General features: G+C 45.3%; 1 protein-coding gene and 1 long non-coding RNA gene across 6 annotated transcripts in view; one reads left to right on the forward strand and one right to left on the reverse strand.

Moving 5' to 3' along the window:
* The window catches only part of CNKSR2 (connector enhancer of kinase suppressor of Ras 2), a 452,425-nt gene that overhangs the window by 40,062 nt on the left and 392,969 nt on the right, over positions 1 to 19,394 (forward strand). For all 5 annotated transcript variants that reach the window (XM_060686726.2, XM_087871349.1, XM_060686725.2 and 2 more), the window contains exons 3-4: positions 2,764 to 2,966; positions 16,181 to 16,268. In XM_060686726.2, the coding sequence (XP_060542709.1) occupies positions 2,764 to 2,966; positions 16,181 to 16,268 (291 nt within the window). The remainder of the gene's footprint in view (positions 1 to 2,763; positions 2,967 to 16,180; positions 16,269 to 19,394) is intronic.
* On the reverse strand, positions 581 to 17,525 carry LOC117675324 (uncharacterized). The gene is made up of 3 exons (XR_004594179.3): positions 17,409 to 17,525; positions 2,913 to 3,008; positions 581 to 665 (listed from the first exon to the last, which is right to left on the reverse strand). It is a non-coding gene; the product is annotated as an uncharacterized LOC117675324 (long non-coding RNA).

Genomic DNA, 19,394 nt, shown 5'->3' on the forward strand with positions numbered 1-19,394 from the left:
ACGGACTTTGTGTGTGCTGCGTTCTTTGGGGTCCGTAGCTGGGGCAGAACAAGGGCAGGCAGTTTTGGTACAGCTCCTTGTTTAGTCCATCTCAGAAGTGGTAGAACAGCAAGTGTTCTGGCCACCCTCTCAGCTTCCAGCCAGGCTGCAGAACTCCCAGATGTATTCGGTTACTGACCTACTCCCCTGTCTTATAATGCAGATCCTGGATTCTGCTCAGTGGGCTTGCACAAGATCTCCAAATCTGTCTCAAAGCTCCTCCAAGAGGGCATCAACATTCCCCAATTCTGGTGCCCCTTCATCATGGAGTGTAAGGCCCAGCCTTGTCCCCTTATTCAAGAAAGTGAAAACTCTTGAAACTTTGTATTTCAAAAGGAACCTTTTATTGAAAAGGGGTGAAAGCAGGACAGATTCAAAGCAGGTTCTGAGGTTCATCAGAGCATACAATTAGGATAAAGGAAAGTAGGAACCCCTCTGAACAGTCCGATGTGGATTCCGCCAATCTGCAAGTGTTAAGATGTTATTGTACTGGCCTCTCTGAGAAAGAGATAAGAAAAGTTTCTCAGGGCCATCTTCTGGCATTGCAATCTATATGGCCCTCCCTCCCCTTGCATTCTCCAAGAGTTGAGAATTTTCTAGGCATCCAAGGTGCCAGGCAAACAGTCCTGTTTGGAGAAGGGCGGTATAGAAATGGAAACAAATAAATAAATAAATCAGATGAAAGGTTACACAAAAGACAAGGCAAGAAATAGGATATCTTGGATACATAGAGAGGAAAGAGAAACTAAATGTATGAAACTCCAAACTCCCCCCACTTCCTCTGAAGAATGGCAGATACACGGATCTGACATGGAGGTACATCACCCAATCTGCTGCCTCCTCTTCTAGATTCGAAGAGATGGCGTTTAAGTGGTCAACTTCATCCAGGTACATTGCTCCATATTGCTCCAAATAGTTCCACAACTGGTTCAGGAAATAGGCTAGCTTCTCTGGTCTCCTGTCAAACATGGCTTTCAGAAGCAGAGGCTCCCAGTGATCCTGAACCAGCACATAGCCCAGTGATAGTCCCACTGCATATGGGACTGCTTGAGCCTGAGCTCCTGCTGTTGCAGGGATCCCTGGGCTTTTCCCACAGTCATGGAAGAGATGGCAACCCCTCTGAGGGAACCCCAGCTCCTTGGGCCACACTCCCCAGTCTCACCCGTTAGGGTGGAGGCAGGGATGGGGTTGCTGAAGCTTGGTCCATTCAATCCCTGCTCCTGGGACTGAGGATTTTATTAACACTGGTCCATGCATCTCCATTCTGACTAAGTTTTTATGCAGTTGCTCCACAGAAGGGCTACAGCATGCTGCAGGAATTTCCATTCCCCTGGTTCTTCCCAGTCTGTAACTTTCTGGGCCTTTCATTTGCTTCCTCGAGTTATGGCCACTCCAGGTAGGCCCAAGGGAAGCTCTAATTTAGGTGCCTTCCCCACTCTGCTCAGCCATTACATCTTCGGGTGAAGGCAAATGGATCAGGCCATGTCTCCTTCCTCACACACTGGTGGCTGCTCTATCTTCTCCACCCTCGTCTTGGATTGAGTCACTACCGTCTGTGCCCCCAAGATAGCTTGGGTGGCTGCCGGTGCCTCCCAAGGAGGGAGCAATCCAGGCTTCGCTGCAGCATTAACTTTTTGCTGCCCTCTGGACATTGTTAGGTTACAGCTCTCTCAGAGGCATATGAGTAGACTGTGTTAATTTAGGGAGAGCTGGTTAAATATCAACTGTCTGACTAGTGAACCCAAAATAAGGAAACACTCTCGGGAGCTTTGAATTCCCAAAAGTAAAACTTTATTGGATACACCATTTTGGTACTGAAGAAACAAAACCAGCTCTAGTTTTCCCTCTCAAATGCTTGCCTAGTTAAACAATAGCTTCCTCTTCTCCCCACCTCTGGGTGATAACATTGTCCAATTATGAGATGTCCTTTTATTATGGGAACAGTCCCATAACTATTCTTTCTCCAGCACCTGTAGTCGTGACCTTGATGGTTGGCAACCTCCATATACATTCTCAGCATTCCATTTGCCCCTTCTCCACCCCCCCCCCCGTTCATTGGCAAGTTGAAAAGCATTAAGGTTTGAAAGAAGCAAAGAGGTTCAAAGTGGCTCATGCTGCACGAACATTTTGGCAGCAGATTTTTCTGTTGCCTGAAGATAAGACTTATCTCATGCAAGCATTACTTGATTTTTAAGAGTTTTCTACTCTATGGAAAGAGATTCTACATCATTAGACATGATTTTAAAGATTTTATTGCAAATGTGTCTTAGAATGATTAAGGAGAAAGTTTTCTAGGAAACATAAAGTTTTATAAAAAGAACCAAATAAGTTAAGGAATCGTGAAAATTTCTGATCCAGAAAAGCAAATTAAATGTTAATTTTTTAAAAAATAAGGATATTGAAAATATCCTATGCTGTAATGTATTAAAGATTCAGAATAATGCTTAAACTTATATAGTCATATATAATTCCTAAATTGTTAACTGAATGTTTCTTATATATATTTCAAATAAAGCTTCAATTGTTTCTTTTAACTAAAAAGTACCATTTTACTATGGAAATATATAATACTCATATTTCAAATTTATAGTTGGTAGATTTTTAATTTCTACTTTTAACACAGAAATAAAATTATGCAAGAAATAATAATTGATGCATTCATGGGCTAAGCATTAAAATATTATTAATAAGAATAAACTTTTTGTGCCCTTTTTTAAAATGCAGAATTACGGATTAGAAACTGAGAACCTAAAAACACTTTCTCACAAGCTAAATGCATCTGCCAAAAACCTTCAGAACTTTATCACAGGAAGAAGGAGGAGCGGTCATTATGATGGTAGGAGTAGCAGAAAATTACCAAATGATTTCCTTACCTCAGTGGTGGATTTGATTGGAGCAGCAAAAAGTCTCCTAGCATGGCTGGACAGGTAAAACCATTTCAGTTGTTCCAAGGATGATACCTTATTGTTCTTATAAATAAATGTAATGTATCATAAGTTGTATTAAAGTATTAATTACAAGTCATCTGCTTTCTTTATTTGAAACATCAGTAAAATTTATAGAGATCACAACATATAATTTAAGCTTAAATATAGATAAAACTTAGTTCTATACTGAAGAATTAGCACCAAAGTTAGTCCCATTTGGCAACTGCTTTTGAACGCTGCCTAGAGGCAGATTGATTACTGATGATAGAACCAAATGCTGCTTTATTAATGGGCTGCCATTCCTTTACTTCAGGAGTGTCCAACTATGGCAACTTTAAGACTTGTGGACGTCAACTTTCAGAATTCAGAATTTTAGACAGGCTGGGGAATTCTGGGAATTGATGTTTACAGGTCTTAAAGTTGCCAAGGTTGGACATCTTTGCTTAAAGCTAAGGATTCCAGCACCCTTTCTTGGTTGATGAAACAGTCCTTCACAGCTTCAACTTTAGGGCAGTTAGGGTAGATAGGGATAGCAAATATAGTCAGGACTTTTTGACTTTCCTGTTAGAGTACTGTGCTATATACTTTAAGCAACATTTCTGTTGAAATATTGGTGTAACCTTACTCAACACTTTTGGAAATGAAAATGTTGTACAGCATGAAATAACACCCACTGATATTTTCAAATAAGAACATTTTTATTCTATTTATTAAATATAGCTAATTAATTTAAGATCCAATTTCTTGCACTTTTTCAAGAGTCAAAACAATTTAGAACTTATCACAAATTTATAGTTGGTAGTGATTGTAGAAAAAGTAACAAATCATTATTATCTTGTATATTACATGATACAAACACAAAAATATTATTTAAGTGTCATCAAGGTGAATTTGACTTGTGATGCCATCTCAACATGCTTCTAAAAATAGCCAATAATTTCTCCAGTGACTTTATGACATTCTAGTTCACAGAAGACATTTTAGTTCACAGTGACATTTTAACTTCACAGAAGCTGTTGGGAGGGGCTGCTAGCTGTGAGGGAGGAATCTGAGAGTGAGTACAGAGCAAAGGCAGAGTGAAACTTGCCTCCATTACATTTTAACTTCACAGAAGCTGGTGGGAGGAGCTGCTGGCTGTGAGGGGGGAGTCTGAGAGTGAGTACAGAGGAGAAAGGTAGCGGCCTGCACACCTAATGGCATGCGAATCATAACTATAAACCAAAATAGCAATAATACATTCAGGGTTAGTGCACTTGAGATTGTGATTTTATTTTATCAGTCCCCTCTACTACAAAGATCCTGCAGGAGAAGGGCAGAATGGACAATTGTGGGATCTGGCAGGGTGACAGCTGTGAACCATAAACACAAAGCTTTTGCTGTGTCCCAGCATAACAGATATAGTGCCCTTGCTGACTTTAATAGGGACACTAAAGTGACAGGTCAAGATAGTTGTGATAATGATAACTCAAATAAGCAGGGGATCATAGTCTGAGATGAAGAACTTACTTTGGAAAGGAGAAAGTGTGAATCACATCGGTCACACGAGAAGAACACAGTATCCAAAAAGAGAAGTCACCTTCTGGTTGGTGATTTAATTGTAAGGGATGTAAATTTAGGAAAAGATATCGAGGTTTTGAAAGAGGTCAGGTGTCTGCCAGGTGCTACTGTCAGCAGAGACAAGAGGTGTATTCTTAAGATAATCAAGAATGCCAGTAAGGACTGTGCTGTTGATGTTATTATACATCTTGGCACCAATGATCTGTCCCAAAAGGATGTACTTTATGTGCAGAATGATTTCCAGAGCTTGGGGTATGAATTTAATAGTATAGGTTGTAGGCTTATCTTTTCAGAGGTTTTGTAAGTATATAAGGAACAAAAAGGGAAAGGCCAGCATGTAGCGGCGTTTAATGTGTGGCTAAAGGAGTGGTGTAAAAGGGAAGGCTTTGATTTTATTAGTCATTATATCTGCAGCTGGTCCAATGAAAACTATATAAAAAAGATGGATTGCATCCATCAAAGAAAGGGACTGAGTTATTTAGCATTAAATTCACAGATTTTCTGGATAAACATTTAAACTGAACAGCAGGGACAGAAAATTAATTGATACAGAACATTTCTGTCCCCAACAATCTAAAATTAATAGGGTTATCAGTCCATGTAACATAGATGTCTGTGTGGGTAAGATTATCAGCCCTGCTGTCAAGCAAAACCAAGCATTTAATAGTGAGTGCCATACCATGTGCACTAATCAAACAGGTGGCAAGAAAGTAGGGGCAGTCAGGCACAACACAGGTTATGTCGACAGTAAACACAGGGTCAATCAAAATGGACTCAAATGTCTATACACCAATGCACAGAGTATGAGGAATAAACAGGGTGAATTAGAAATTCAAGTAAATGAGGGCAGATATGATATTGTTGCCATTACAGAAACTTGGTGGGATGAAACCCACAAATGGAACATACAGCTAGAGGGATATAAATTATTTAAAAGAAATAGACCAAATAAAAGAGGAGGTGGAGTTGTACTATATATAAGAAATAACTACATCTCTACAGAAATAGAGCACAACAATGATGAAAATTATCTTGAATGCATTTGGGTCAATATTAAAGTGGGGGGGAATGACATTGGCATAGGTCTATACTATAGGCCACCCAACCAAACAGACGAAGTAGATGAACTTTTTGCTAGTCAGTTAACTAAGGTATGTAGGAAGCACATCACAATAGTAATGGGGGGTTTTAACTACCCTGACATCAACTGGGAGACAAACTCTGCACCAAGTGGAAGATCTAACAGGTTCCTAACAAACCTAGGAGACAATTTTGTTTCCCACAAAGTAGAAAAGGGAACAAGGGGATCAGCCATATTGGACTTAATTCTCACTAACAGAGATGAAATGGTAGAAGGTTTTGAAGCTACAGGAACCTTGGGGGCAAGTGATCATGCAATATTGGAATTCAATATTATGCAAACACAAGTAGTAGAACAAAGTCAAACTAGAGTCTTGGACTTTAAGAGAGTTAATTTCAATAACCTTAGAGAGAGCTTGGGAAGGATTACATGGATGAGAATCCTCAAGGGGAAAACAACTCAAGAAATTTGGGAAATTTTGAAAAGTGAGATTATAAAAGCCCAGTCTAGCACAATACCAATGAAGAAGAAAAATAATAGCTCTGAAAAGAAATCAGCATGGCTGCATAAAGAACTCTCTGACAAATTGAAAGGCAAAAAGGTCAAGTATAAAAAGTGAAAATAGGGGCAAATAACTAAGGCAGAATATCAGCAAATAGCCCAAGCCTGTAAAGATGAAGTGAGGAAAGCTAAGGCTCACAATAAACAAAGGCTTGTGACTAAAGTAAAAAATAATAAAAAAAGCTTCTTCCAACATATTAAAAACAAGAAAAAAGTCAAGGAAACAATTGGCCCATTGCCATGACAAGCAACAGGGAGAAAGCAGAACTATTTAACTCATTTTTTGCATCTGTCTTTACAGAAAAGGAAAAAACAGTCCAACCTATCAAAAACAGCACCACAAAGAATAGATTAGGAACACAAGTTAAAATAGGGAAGAAAATGGTAAGTGAACACCTGTCTATCTTAGATGAGTTCAAATCATCAGGACCGGCTGGATTACACCCCATGTTTCTGAAGGAATTGGCAGATGAGATCTCAGAACCACTGAACTATATCTTTCAAAGATCCTGGAGCACAGGGGAACTGCCAGAGGACTGGAAAAAGAGCTGATGTAGTTCCCAGATCTAGGAAACTACAGACCTATCAGCCTGAACTCAATACCAGGGAAGATTCTGGAAAAGATAATCAAGCAACAAATCACCAAACACTAGAAGCAAACAAAGTAATAACCAAAAGCCAAGCCATGGGTTTGTCAAAAACAGATCATGCCAGACTAATCTTATTGCATTCTTTGACAAAGTGACAAAATTAGTAGACCAGAGGAATACTGTCGATATAATTTACTTGGACTTCAGTAAAGCATTTAATAAAGTAGACCATAACCTACTACTAGATAAAGTAGAAAAATGTGGGTTAGACAGCATCACTACCAGATGGATTCGTAACTGGCTGACCAATCGTACTCAAAGTGTAGTCCTCAATGGAACTGCATCTACATGGACGGAAGTATGTAGTGGAGTACCCCAAGACTCTGTTTTAGGTGCAGTACTCTTCAACATCTTCATCAATGATTTGGACGAGGGGATAGATGGGGAACTCATCAAATTTGCAGATGACACCAAGCTGGCAGGAATAACCAACACTCCAGAAGATAGGCTCAAGATACAGAAGGATCTTGAAAGACTTGAACATTGGGCACTATCTAACAAAATGAAATTCAACAGTGAAAAAAGTAAGGTTCTACATTTAGGCAAGAAAAACAAAATGCACAGGTACAGTATATGTGGTACCTTGCTCAATAGTAGTAACTGTGAGTGGGATCTTGGAGTTCTAGTTGACAACCATTTAGATGTGAGCCAGCAGTGTGCAGCAGCTGCCAAAAAAGCCAACACAGTTCTGGGCTGCATAAGCAGAGGGATAGAATCAAGATCACGTGAAGTGTTAATACTTTATAATGCCTTGGTAAGGCCACACTTGGAATACTGCAGTTGGTTTTGGTCGCCACGATATAAAAAAGATGTTGAGATCTAGAAAGAGAAGAGCAACAAAGTTGATTATGGGACTGGAGGCTAAAACATATGAAGAACGGTTGCAGAAACTGGGTATGTCTAGGCTCAAGTCTAGTCTGATGAAAAAAAGGACTAGGGATGACATGATAGCAGTATTCAAATATCTGAGGGGCTGCCACAAAGAAGAGGGAGTCAAGCTATTCTCCAAAGCACCTGAGGGTAGAACAAGAAGCAATGGGTGGAAACTAATCAAGGAGAGAAGCAACTTAGAACTAAGGAGAAATTTCCTGACAGTTAGAACAATTAATCAGTGGAACAACTTGCCTGCAGAAGTTGTGAATGCCCCAACACTGGAAATTTTTAAGAAGATGTTGGATAACCATTTGTCTGAAGTGGTGTAGGGTTTCCTGCCTGGGCAGGGTGCTCGTCAGAAGACCTCTAAGGTCCCTTCCAACTCTTATTCTATTCTATTCTATTCTATTCTATTCTATTCTATTCTATTCTATTCTATTCTATTCTATTCTATTCTATTCTATTCTATTTTCCTGTGCGCTGCTCCCACTATCCATGCATGGGTTAATCCTTCAGTGCTTGGCAAACAACTGAGTGAAAACAAAAGACTTTTCCTCCCCTTTCCGGCTCCCAAGCCACGCCTCTGTTCCCATGATTCCCCAGTCTTCACTCAGTTGCTGGCAAACACTGTAGTGATTTTGGGAGCTCCACAGTTTCCAGGAAGGTATTGTACCGCTGTGGGGATAGTTCTCCCTTGTGTATTTCTAGTTTCTTTAATCTTCCCTTTCCTTAGGGCGTCTAGGCCTTTTATTTAATTTTGAATAGATTGTTTTTCGCGGCTCCTTTCTCTATCTATTTTTACTGCTGCACGTGCATCAGAAGGAGGGGGGGGAGCGGAGCTAAGCTGCCCACGCCGCCCGATCGGCTGGATCACCTTTAAAGAAGCTCCTTTCCCGCTTTGGTGCCGCCGCTCTCGCTCGCGCTCCCCAGCTGACCGGCAGGCTTGTTGCACGCCCCTCGCTCACCACACGCCGCGCTCAAAGCGGCTTCGCGCTAATCAGCTGGGCGTCGGGGCCGGAGCCTTCGACCACGTGGCGCGGACCGCAGCGCTTCCTGGGGAGCTGCGCTGCGCCGGGACATCGGCAGAAGTGCGAAGAGGAGGAGGGCCCCAAATACAAGCAGCCTGCCCCTACACTACGGAAAAGGCTTGCAAAGGGGAAACGCGCGGCGTTTGGCGGACCCTCGGGCCGCCATTGTGAGTCCGACGCTGAAGACTGGCACAGCGGGTGATCGCACCACGTGCCAGCGCCATTTTGACGGACCCTTGGGCCGCCATTTTGGCAAGTGCCTCAGGCCTACGCCTCCCTCCACTCCAGGGAGCCGGCTACAAATCCCCCCTCCTCTATCACTCCTCGCCTGAAGGGAGTTCTTCCCCATCTGGGGACAAGCCTCAGCGCATCTCCACGCCGGCCCAATCGTCGCTAAAGCGGCAATGTCTCGCTCCCCCCCGTCTTCGGATATGGAGCTCGAGCTCACCCCCCCACGCAAAACCTCAAAAGGGGGGAAAAATAAATCCAAGAGGAGACACACGAGCTCAACCAGCAGGGCCGCATCAGAAGGCTCCCTACCCATCCGGGACAGGGACGCCTTAAGGAGGCACAATGCACTCGAGCGGCAGTGGGAGAGAGCGCACAAAGCGACTGCAGGAGCCACAGCCAGAGAGTCCGGGCCTTTGGGACCAGCACAGGCCCCCCCAGGGGAAATAGAGCTGGGACTTTCTTCAGTGGCTGACATTGCAGTCACGCCAAGAACCCCAGATGTGACCAGACCGGGACACACAACCCCCCGTCTCGACACAGGCCCAGGGACCGGATCAGAGGCCGCATTGACCCCTTCCCCAGCCCAGCTGTTTCGGGCCAGGGAGGCAACCCTCACCCCGTCAAGGGCAGACCAGCAGACCCAGGGGGGGCAGGAGGGACAGCCCCAATGGATTTCCAGGCCATGTTCTCGGCCTTCTCGTCGTTCCTCACAGCAAGCATGCAGCAGGCTTCCCAGGCACAGGTACAAGCCGCACCGGCCCAGGCACGACAGCACCACTCGCAACTCCGTCCTCACCCAGATCAAGGGCAGGACTCGTCGTCTGAAGAATCAGACCAAGCGGAGGAGGGGCCTGAGGAGATGGAGCTATCGGAGGATGAGGGCCTGGCACCGGACACCCCGGCATTTACTGGCCTCTTTCGCCCGGCGCTATTCAAATCCCTACTCCACAAGGCGCGGCTTACAACCAACCTCGGAGTTCCAGGGGACGTCGCAACTACTACCCCGCAAACAGCAGGTCCTCATGACGCGCTTTTCCAATCGTCAAAACCACAAAAGGACTTCATCTCTTGCCCTCAGCTCTTTACGGAGGTCATTCAGAACCCTTGGGCGCAACCAGCCTCCCTGGCAACGCCCAGCAGCCTGGAAAGGAAACTCTACTGCTCAGCCCCGGAATTGGAGGACCTTCTGGCGCTGCCCTCAGTAGACCAACCAGTGGCAACGCTATCCTCTAGTTCCTTGGTCTCCACCGACCCGCTAGACACTCTCAAAGCAGAGGAGAAGAGAATGGAGGGGGCTTTCCGCAAGGCTCATCAGGCAGCAGGCTGGGCAATCAGATCCGCAACCGCCTCGTCCTTCTTCAACAGAGCGTCCCTCATTTGGCTCCGGCACCTCCAGGACAGACTCCCGCCGGAGGACACTAGGCTGCATCAAGATCTTAACAAAATAATAGCTGCCACCGAATACACAGCCGACAGCTCTCTGAACTCTGCTAAGTTCGCTTCTAGAGCTCTAGCCTCAACCATTACCACTAGGAGGCTGTTCTGGCTTAAGCCATGGAAAGCCGACTTTAAAGCAAAGTGGAAGCTGACCACTTCCCCATACAAAGCGCCAGACCTGTTCGGAGCGGCGCTAGAACCCCTACTGGTCGAGGGGAAAGACAAGAGGAAGATCCTCCCCTCGACATACCGGCACCAGGAGCGCAGATACACACCTTACCCGCTCCAGCAGCCCTTTCGCGCCAGCGCCGGACCCAGGGGGTCCTTCTCTCATCGCTCCCAATACCAGGGAGGAGACAGATTTCACGACAGGCAGCAGTTCCGAGACCGAGGACGACAACAGCAGCCTAAGCGCAACTTCCGTGGAGCCGGCCCTAAGCCCGCCAGAAGGGGAAAATGACTCTGGGCCCACGGGACCCATAGGGGGAAGGCTCATCCTCTTTCATCCACAATGGGCCAGATCGACGTCGGACTCCTGGGTAAGGCGTACGATCTCTTCAGGATTATCCATCGAATTTGCCGGTCTGCCGCCCCACCGGTTCGTCCGTTGCCCAACCCCTCGATCCTCGGAGCTTCAGGACTTAATGTCACAAGAGATTGCCCACCTCCTAGAGGTCGAAGCCATAGAACCGGTCCTGCACAACCAGCGGGGCTCAGGTTTCTACTCAACCCTCTTCCTGGTGCCCAAGAACTCCGGGGGTTGGAGGGCCATACTCAATCTAAAGCGCCTGAACCTGTCCGTTCAATACCGCAGGTTCAAAATGCACTCCCTCAGGTCCATCTTAGCGGGGGTGAGACAGGGCGACTTCCTTCAGTCGGTCGACCTCAAGGAGGCTTACCTCCATGTGCCCATTCACCCGCATCACCGTCGGTACCTGAGGTTCGAGTATGCAGGCCGGCATTACCAATATCGTGCGATGCCATTCGGACTCTCGTCGGCCCCGCGCACCTTTACCAAACTGGTAGCGGTGGTGGCGGCCAGGCTCCGAGCCGTCCCGATCCGGGTTCTCTGTTACCTGGACGACATTCTTGTCCTGTCGTCCACGCCCGACCAGGCCTCCAGAGACATGAAGATGGTGATGAAGATCTTCCAGGATCACGGTTTCACCATAAACTTTGCAAAGAGTCAACTTCAGCCCACCACCAGACTTCTCCACCTAGGGGCGGTGATAGATTCGTCCAGCGGCCAGGTGTTCCTGTCACCGGACAGAGTCCAGAGCATCCGAACTCTGATCCTGCAGACCCTGTCGGGGAGGAGAGCTGCACTGTGCCACCTCTCAAGCCTCCTGGGCAAGATGGTATCCTGCTTCGGCATCGTACCGTGGGCACGCAGACATTCGAGACCCTTGCAGTGGTTCCTCCTTCCCTTCCAGCGAACGGGAAGGGCCAACTCCAAGAGGGAAGTTCGTCTCACTCCCCAGGTCCGCCGTTCTCTCAGGTGGTGGACATCCCCATCACTCCTCAAGGGGTCCAGCTTCCTAGAGCCGGACCGCCTGATTCTTACCACCAACGCCAGCCTTCGGGGGTGGGGAGCCCATCTCCACAACTTAGTCACGCAGGGTCAGTGGTCGCCTCAGGAACGGCTATGCAGCATCAATCTCCTAGAGCTGCGGGCGATCAAGCTGGCTCTGCGCAGCTTCCAGCCGACGGTGCAGGGGCATCACATCCTAATCCTGACCAACAACATCTCGGCCAAAGCGCACGTCAACAGGGAGGGGGGCACAAGGTCTCGTACCCTGATGCGGGAGGCCGCAGAGCTGTTCAGCTGGGCAGAGAGACACCTACTCTCGATCAGAGCAGATCATATTTCGGGCGCAACCAATGTGAGGGCGGACTGGCTCAGCCGCGAAACAATAGATCAAGCGGAATGGCAGCTCCACCCTCAGCTGTTTCAAGAACTCGCCTCGCGCTTCGGAAACCCGGCAGTAGATCTCTTCGCGACCCCAGCCAACGCCCAACTTCCCCGCTTCATTTCTCGCTACCCGACACCACAGGCGGAGGACCACAATGCGCTACGCTGCAGGTGGCCCAGGGGTCTCCTGTACGCATTTCCACCAGTCCCGCTACTCCCACGCCTCATCCGAAGGCTACTGGCAGAAAAAGCAGACCTACTCCTGGTAGCCCCGAACTGGCCCCGGAGACCATGGTTCGCCGACCTGGTGGCACTGTCCGTGGAACAACCATGGGTGATCCCACCACAACAGCTCGTCCTGTGCCAGGGAGCAGTCACGCATCCAGAGCCTCAGTGGCTGCAATTAGCCGTCTGGCATTTGAACGGGTCATCCTGAAGAAGGATAACCTGCCAGACGAGGTAGTTGCCACTATCCAGGCGGCCAGGCACCCGTCTACGACACGCATCTACGAGTCATCATGGCAGGCGTTCTGTCGTTGGAGTGCCAACCAGCACATTGACCCCACGTCAGCTACTACTCGGGACATCCTGCGGTTCCTACAAGCTGGTCTAGAAAGAGGCCTGGCCCCTGCAACCCTACGTAGACAGACTGCGGCGTTGTCAACAGTCATCACATGCCCGCCGTACCAATCCCTCGCGCACCATCCGCGCATCAAGGAGTTTCTGCATGGGGCCACCAACCTGCGACCCCCCATAGTGCATCGTTACCCTTCATGGGATTTGCCTCTTGTGTTGCGGGCGCTGACCGAGGCCCCTTTTGAGCCCCTAGACTCAAGCTCGCTGAAGTACCTATCCTTTAAGGTGACCTTCCTTCTGGCGATCACCTCGGCGAGAAGGGTCTCAGAACTAGCAGCTCTTTCAGTCCGCAAGGACTTATGTATCTTCCACGACTCAACCGTGACGCTACGTCTGGATCCCGCCTTTATCCCAAAGGTCAACTCGTGGTTCCACCGGGCCCAGGAGCTCATCCTGCCAGATTTCTGCCCTTCTCCTCGTGATCCCAGAGAAAAGAGGTGGCACACTCTAGACGTCCGACGCGCCGTCCGCATTTACATTCAACGGACCGCTCCCTTCCGTCGTACAGAGGGTCTCCTGGTCTCATTCAACCCGAAGTCCATGGGTCAGAAGATATCATCAGCCACGGTCAGCAGATGGATCAAGGCCTGCATCGCCTTGGCATATGACCTGTCCTCCAAACCGGGTCCCGGCAAGATCCTACCGCACTCGACTCGCAGCGCGGCCACCACGGCGGCTTGGGCCACTCAAGCCTCGGTCGTGGACATCTGCAGAGCTGCGACGTGGTCGTCCCTCACACCGTTCATCCGACACTACAAGATCGATGTGTTCAACTCGGCTGAGGCATCGTTTGGCCGCAGAGTACTGCAGAAGGTGTTGACGGAGGACTCTGGAGGCAGTCAGCTTCCCACCCAGGGAGTTTAAGCTTGGGTATATCCCATGCATGGATAGTGGGAGCAGCGCACAGGAAAATGGACGTTGTCTTACCTGAACGTCCCTTTTCTGGGCGCTGCGTACACTATCCATATCCCACCCGTTAGGGCTGACTGCCCCTGCTTATGACTGAGACTAGCTCTTTTCTTTTTTCCATTACGTTAATTTGAGTTAATAAAGTTGAGTTTTTAAGTTACTCATAGTGTGGTTTCTTGTCTGCTGCGCCTTCGTTCAGACTGGGGAATCATGGGAACAGAGGCATGGCTTGGGAGCCGGAAAGGGGAGGAAAAGTCTTTTGTTTTCACTCAGTTGTTTGCCAAGCACTGAAGGATTAACCCATGCATGGATAGTGTACGCAGCGCCCAGAAAAGGGACGTTCAGGTAAGACAACGTCCATTCTATTCTATTCTATTCTATTCTATTCTATGTCTTTATAGGTAGTCCTTGCTTAACAGTGGCAATTGAACTCAGCATTTTTATAGCTAAGTTATGAAACCATAAAACTTAATGTCATGTGACTAAACTGCTTATTATTATTCTTTGAATCCAGTTTTATTCATTTTTCCCCCCATATTCACCCACATCTTTTTTTGAACAGAGAATTGGCCATTTCTTATCTTATACAGTTTTTCAAGTTGAAATACATTTTACTCAATTACAATTTTTGCCAAAAGACTAAACTGCTTATTGATGGCATAACTGGTATTCCCTGGTTACCATTATTAAATAAGGATTGTGTGGGTCATTAAGCAAGGATCTCACATGATACAAGTTCCAACTTCCTGCTGGCTTCCTCCTGACTTTGCTGATCAGGAAAGGTAATAAATTGTGATCATGTGACTGTGGTATGTCCAGGACAGTTGCTAGGGGCATGGATCATGATCACGTGATTCTATGGGGTGCTACAATGGCTGAAAATTTGAGACAGTTGAAAGTACCACCTTTTAGCGGTGTCAGAATAGTTGCTGAACCAGGTCATTAAATGTATTTTTGATTTGGTCCATCTACCTATTACTACTTTTTATATTTAACCTACCCAACAAAATCATTGCTTCTAATCCATTATCTTTTTATATCACATGAGTATATATGTGTGTGAGCTTCTACTACGATTAAGGGAGCAGCCAGCTTTTATTTAGTCCAGGAAAGTGATTGATTGGATCTTGCAGCATATGCCCTGTTTTCAGATGCATCTCAATGTATCTGCCTGATTTCTCTCCAGCTTTTATAACCATTATTGCCACTGAAAAGACCCTGATCTTTGATGTTCTAATGGAAATGTGGAAGTGGAAAGGTTCTGTAGCTTCAAAGACCCAGAGAACAATACCAGTGGGAATGGGAGTTTCTGGTAAGGTTACTTTTGCTAGTAGAGGAAAGAGCTTCCCTCATGCTTTAATTTAACAACTGGAGAAAGCATGAGAGAGGCCAACCCTATTGGCCTGAGAACCAATACCAAAATCAAACACAGCAGAAATGAATGGCAAATTGCTTCAGTGTGTTTCAAGAAAATGTAAGACATGGAATGAAGAAAATACAAAACATAAGGAAAATAAATACAGTTTAAATATGCAATTGAAAAAAAAAGTTATAACTGCTTAACAAGACATACTAAAAACAGAACATCCACTTCTCTGTGATTTAACATGAACAGATATTATAGAATATATGCACTTGGAGTACATGTGGTGCTAGCATTTCAGATAATTAATATTGAAGATAGATGAATGTCAAATAATTTTAGCAATATTTTATATTTATTACAAAAATAATGTAATAACTGAAAAGGTAGCTTTGTAGTCTGGATATTTCCATTTTAAATTTAAATTCTGCTATATAGGAGAACAGTGTTATAAAATAATTATTTTTAAAGACAGTTTATTATTCTTAAGCAAATTAAATTTAGAATACTTTATACTAAAGATTTTTCATAAAAAGCAACCTAAAATATTTGATGCAAAATTATATTCCACATGATCTGACTTCTGCTATTTATTGCAGTGCTGTTTTGAGTTTACAGAAATTCAATAGAAGAAATGTGAAAACAATAAAAATGTGTGATATATTTTTTAAAACTGTTTTTCTTTCTTTCTCCCTGCTTAAAATAGCTAATTCTTAGAGAATCAATCTAGTTATAGTAGTTAATGTATTTTTCATGATGGAAGCACAACATAGATCTCCCTCATTAATTTTGGATGGGGCTGCATTCTCCATTAGAGAGAGGTGTGCTACCTGGGGATCTTTCTGGGATCACAGCTCCAGCTTAACGAACAGATGACAAGTTTTAATATTCAATATTATTTTAAAATGTTGTATAGTTAGCATAATAGAAGATCACTATTAACAAGATTTATATTTGCCATATTTTATTTTTCCAGATCACCTTTTGCTGCTGTAACAGATTATTCTGTCACAAGGAACAATGTCATACAACTCTGCCTCGAATTAACAACAATTGTACAACAGGTGTGAAACTACATAATATTATATATTACTATTTAAAAAGTATTCTAGGTAAAGATTTTGCACACGTAATTTCCTTAGAGTTAAAAATATTTCTATTTACCAGTTTACTAAGCTATGTTGTAAATTCCTTATAATAATTTAAAGTAAATTTTATTACTGCATTTAGATATAAAGTTTATATCAAACAGCTATCAGGTGTGCAATAAAGCATTTTGAGTTCAAAATATTATAAATTTGAACTTTTTTACATACTCTTACTCTATTTTTTAATTTTACTTGACACAAAATTGACCAAGCAAGGGTATTTTAATTTAGGGGAAGAGAAAAATAGTTTACACTAGGCTATGTCTCTTAATATTTATGAAAGGAAGTAGTGTTTGTGTGAAAAGCAGCAAGAAAAAGAATAATTTCAAGTTCTTCATGTCAGGCAGCTTCCAACTTCTTTTTGGAAACTAATTGCAAAGCCCATTTGAAACTCTAGTTTTGCTGGATGGTGTTCACGATGTTACAAAGGCAAAACACCTACTGTTGTCCTTGGTTAAAAAAACCAAATCATATATCCTTTGTGTTATTGGAATAATTAGAAGTGAGGGAATTCCCTTTTTATTTTTTTACTGGCAAGTCGATCCTTGGTGGACCAAATCCATTATATCCATCAATCCATTCTATCCACCCTTATTTATGTTTCAGGCAGAGAAAATGGAGTCTGTGTTTACAGATTCTGTATATATTTTTGAAAATCAGTATGTGTCACAATCTGATTGACTTCCACATTGCTGTAAGTATCATTTATAACACTATTTGTCTTAAGAGTATCTTTCTGGCAACATAAACCATTTCATAGCTTATACAGTATGTAATGGATAATGGGTACAGTCAAGATCAGGGATATCAAACTCAATTTCATTGAGGGCCGCATCAGCATTCTGGTTGCCCTCAAAGGGCCAGTTCCATGTAATGCTCACAGTATCCAGGTGGGCGTGACTGGGTGGTCACAGCCAGGTCACCGCAACTAGGTGGGTGTGGCTGGGAAGCCATGGGCAGCTTGACATGGGTGGTGGGGATGGGGGGGTTCTTTTACAGGCCTAGAGGGACCAATATGGAGCCTGTGGAAAGTGAAAGGGTGTGAAGTGTTCTTACTTTGGCAGCCAGTGCGCATGTGCCCACGGGGCCCATTAGGTGCCTAAGTTGGAGTTGGAAGAAGCTCAGCAGCTACATGAAAGGACACTCTCAGGATCTGGCCCTGCGTCTCTTTTGCTTCCTGAAACTAATCTATCGAGTGGATTCTTAGCTGCTACTGTTTTTAAGAGTGGAAAAATGAAGTTAGATTTTGTGCTGGATTCTGTTGTGTCGGCGCGTTACCATAGTGATGGAAATGCCTGCACCTGATTGGTTGGGACGGGGTTATGCTAAGCTCGGGAGGTTACTCGTTTCCTGATTGGTTACTGCTGTTCTTTTTGCCAAATATAAAAAGGCGAGCTGTCAGATAGACTGACAGTTCAGTGTTCTAATGTTTTGCTGTTGGCTGGAATAAACCGATGTTACGTTGACATCCTCACCTCAGTTAATGACTATAATCCAAACACAACAAGTGGCGACGAAGGTGGGATTTTGAGGCAACGGAAGAAGTGAATGTTATTCTGAGCGGCCGCACTGAGGTAAAGTAAAATACAAATGAACCTGACAGGAATATGGCCCCTCCTACGTTCGCCCCATTTAACGCAGCTGCAGAAACATGGCAGGCGTACGAGGAAAGATTCGAGTGTTACTTAGAAGCGAATGAATTCACTGAACTTTCAAGCAGCCGAAAGTGCGCTCATTTTCTAAATGCTTGTGGGCCAGAAGTATTCGCAACGACAAGGGCATTAGTCGCTCCTCTTCCAGTACACACGGCTCCCTAGGAGGCATTACGAGAGAAACTGAGGAGTCTTTACTCGCCAGTTCCTTCCCTCCCTCCTGTATAGCCTGCTGTTTTAACCTGAGACAGATAGTGCAAGAGGAAGGGGAGTCCATAAACCAATACATGGCTTGCCTCCGAATGGCAGCTTTAGACTGTGAGTTCAGGGACTTGGATGATGCCCTTGTAGAACAGTTAGTTTGCGGCATCAGGGACATCCGACTTCAAAGGAGGCTGCTAGCAAGGAAGGAGTTGGACCTCCCAACGGCACTTGAGGAGGCCCAAGCTGCCGAGATGTCCCATAAGTCCGCAATGGATATAAGAAAATTTCAACACATGCTGGTTTAGCCACCGTTGTTCATTATGAGGACGAGGCTACGGATGAGGAAAACGAGGGGGATGTCAGTTGTTTAAAGGCATCTACAACCATAAAAAGGGGCCCAATGGGACAACCAAGATCCTCAAAATCATTTTGCCTCAGTTGCAGTGAAAATCACCTTCGATGTTGTGGCTCTGTCCTCCGAGCCTATCTTATCGGAGGAAGAAGGCTCCGAACATGAAGGAGAGGAGACGGCCAGGCTTCCCTCTCCAGGACCCTCCTCTCTGGCAATGCCTCAGGTGTCTCCCAAAGGAGAAGAGATTGGCCAGGAGCCAGGTGTTTCTGAGCTGTCGGATAGTGACGAAGAAACATTGTGGTTGGACCCACGCCAGCGTCGGAGAGACAAGTGTGTGCAGCAGAAAAGGAGGCGTGCCAGAGGTTAAGCTGAGTCACTGGACCACACCCCACAGGCTATAAAAGGGAGTGTGGTGGCCATTCGGACTCTGTGACGGACAAAGCTAAATCTCTGGCGAGTCACTTTGCACCTTTGGACACAATGCCTATTTGCTGTGGATTTAATTACAAACTGGACTATTCAAACTGTGTATTTTTGTCTGTGTTATCGGAGTAAAAGTTCTTGAAAAGTTCCTTATCACTGACATTGAGTGTTTGAAGAGTTTATTTAACCCTTGGCTGGCTGGTTAGGTGCGTATGTGGGACAGGGACAGAACATCTTGTCCGTCACCTGAACATAAACCATTGTTAACCCATGATGGACCAACAGCTGCAGCAGCAGGTACAGCAGCTGCTAGATGCCAATCAGCTCCTGCAGCAGCAAGTGGCACAGTTAACTGCCCAACTTGCTTTGGGAAATGCTCCTGCAGCTCCCCCTCCTCCTCCTCCCCGTTCG

The sequence above is a fragment of the Pantherophis guttatus genome, chromosome 5 (assembly GCF_059756535.1).
Source record: "Pantherophis guttatus breed Tessera chromosome 5, ASM5975653v1, whole genome shotgun sequence".
Taxonomy (NCBI): domain Eukaryota; kingdom Metazoa; phylum Chordata; class Lepidosauria; order Squamata; family Colubridae; genus Pantherophis; species Pantherophis guttatus.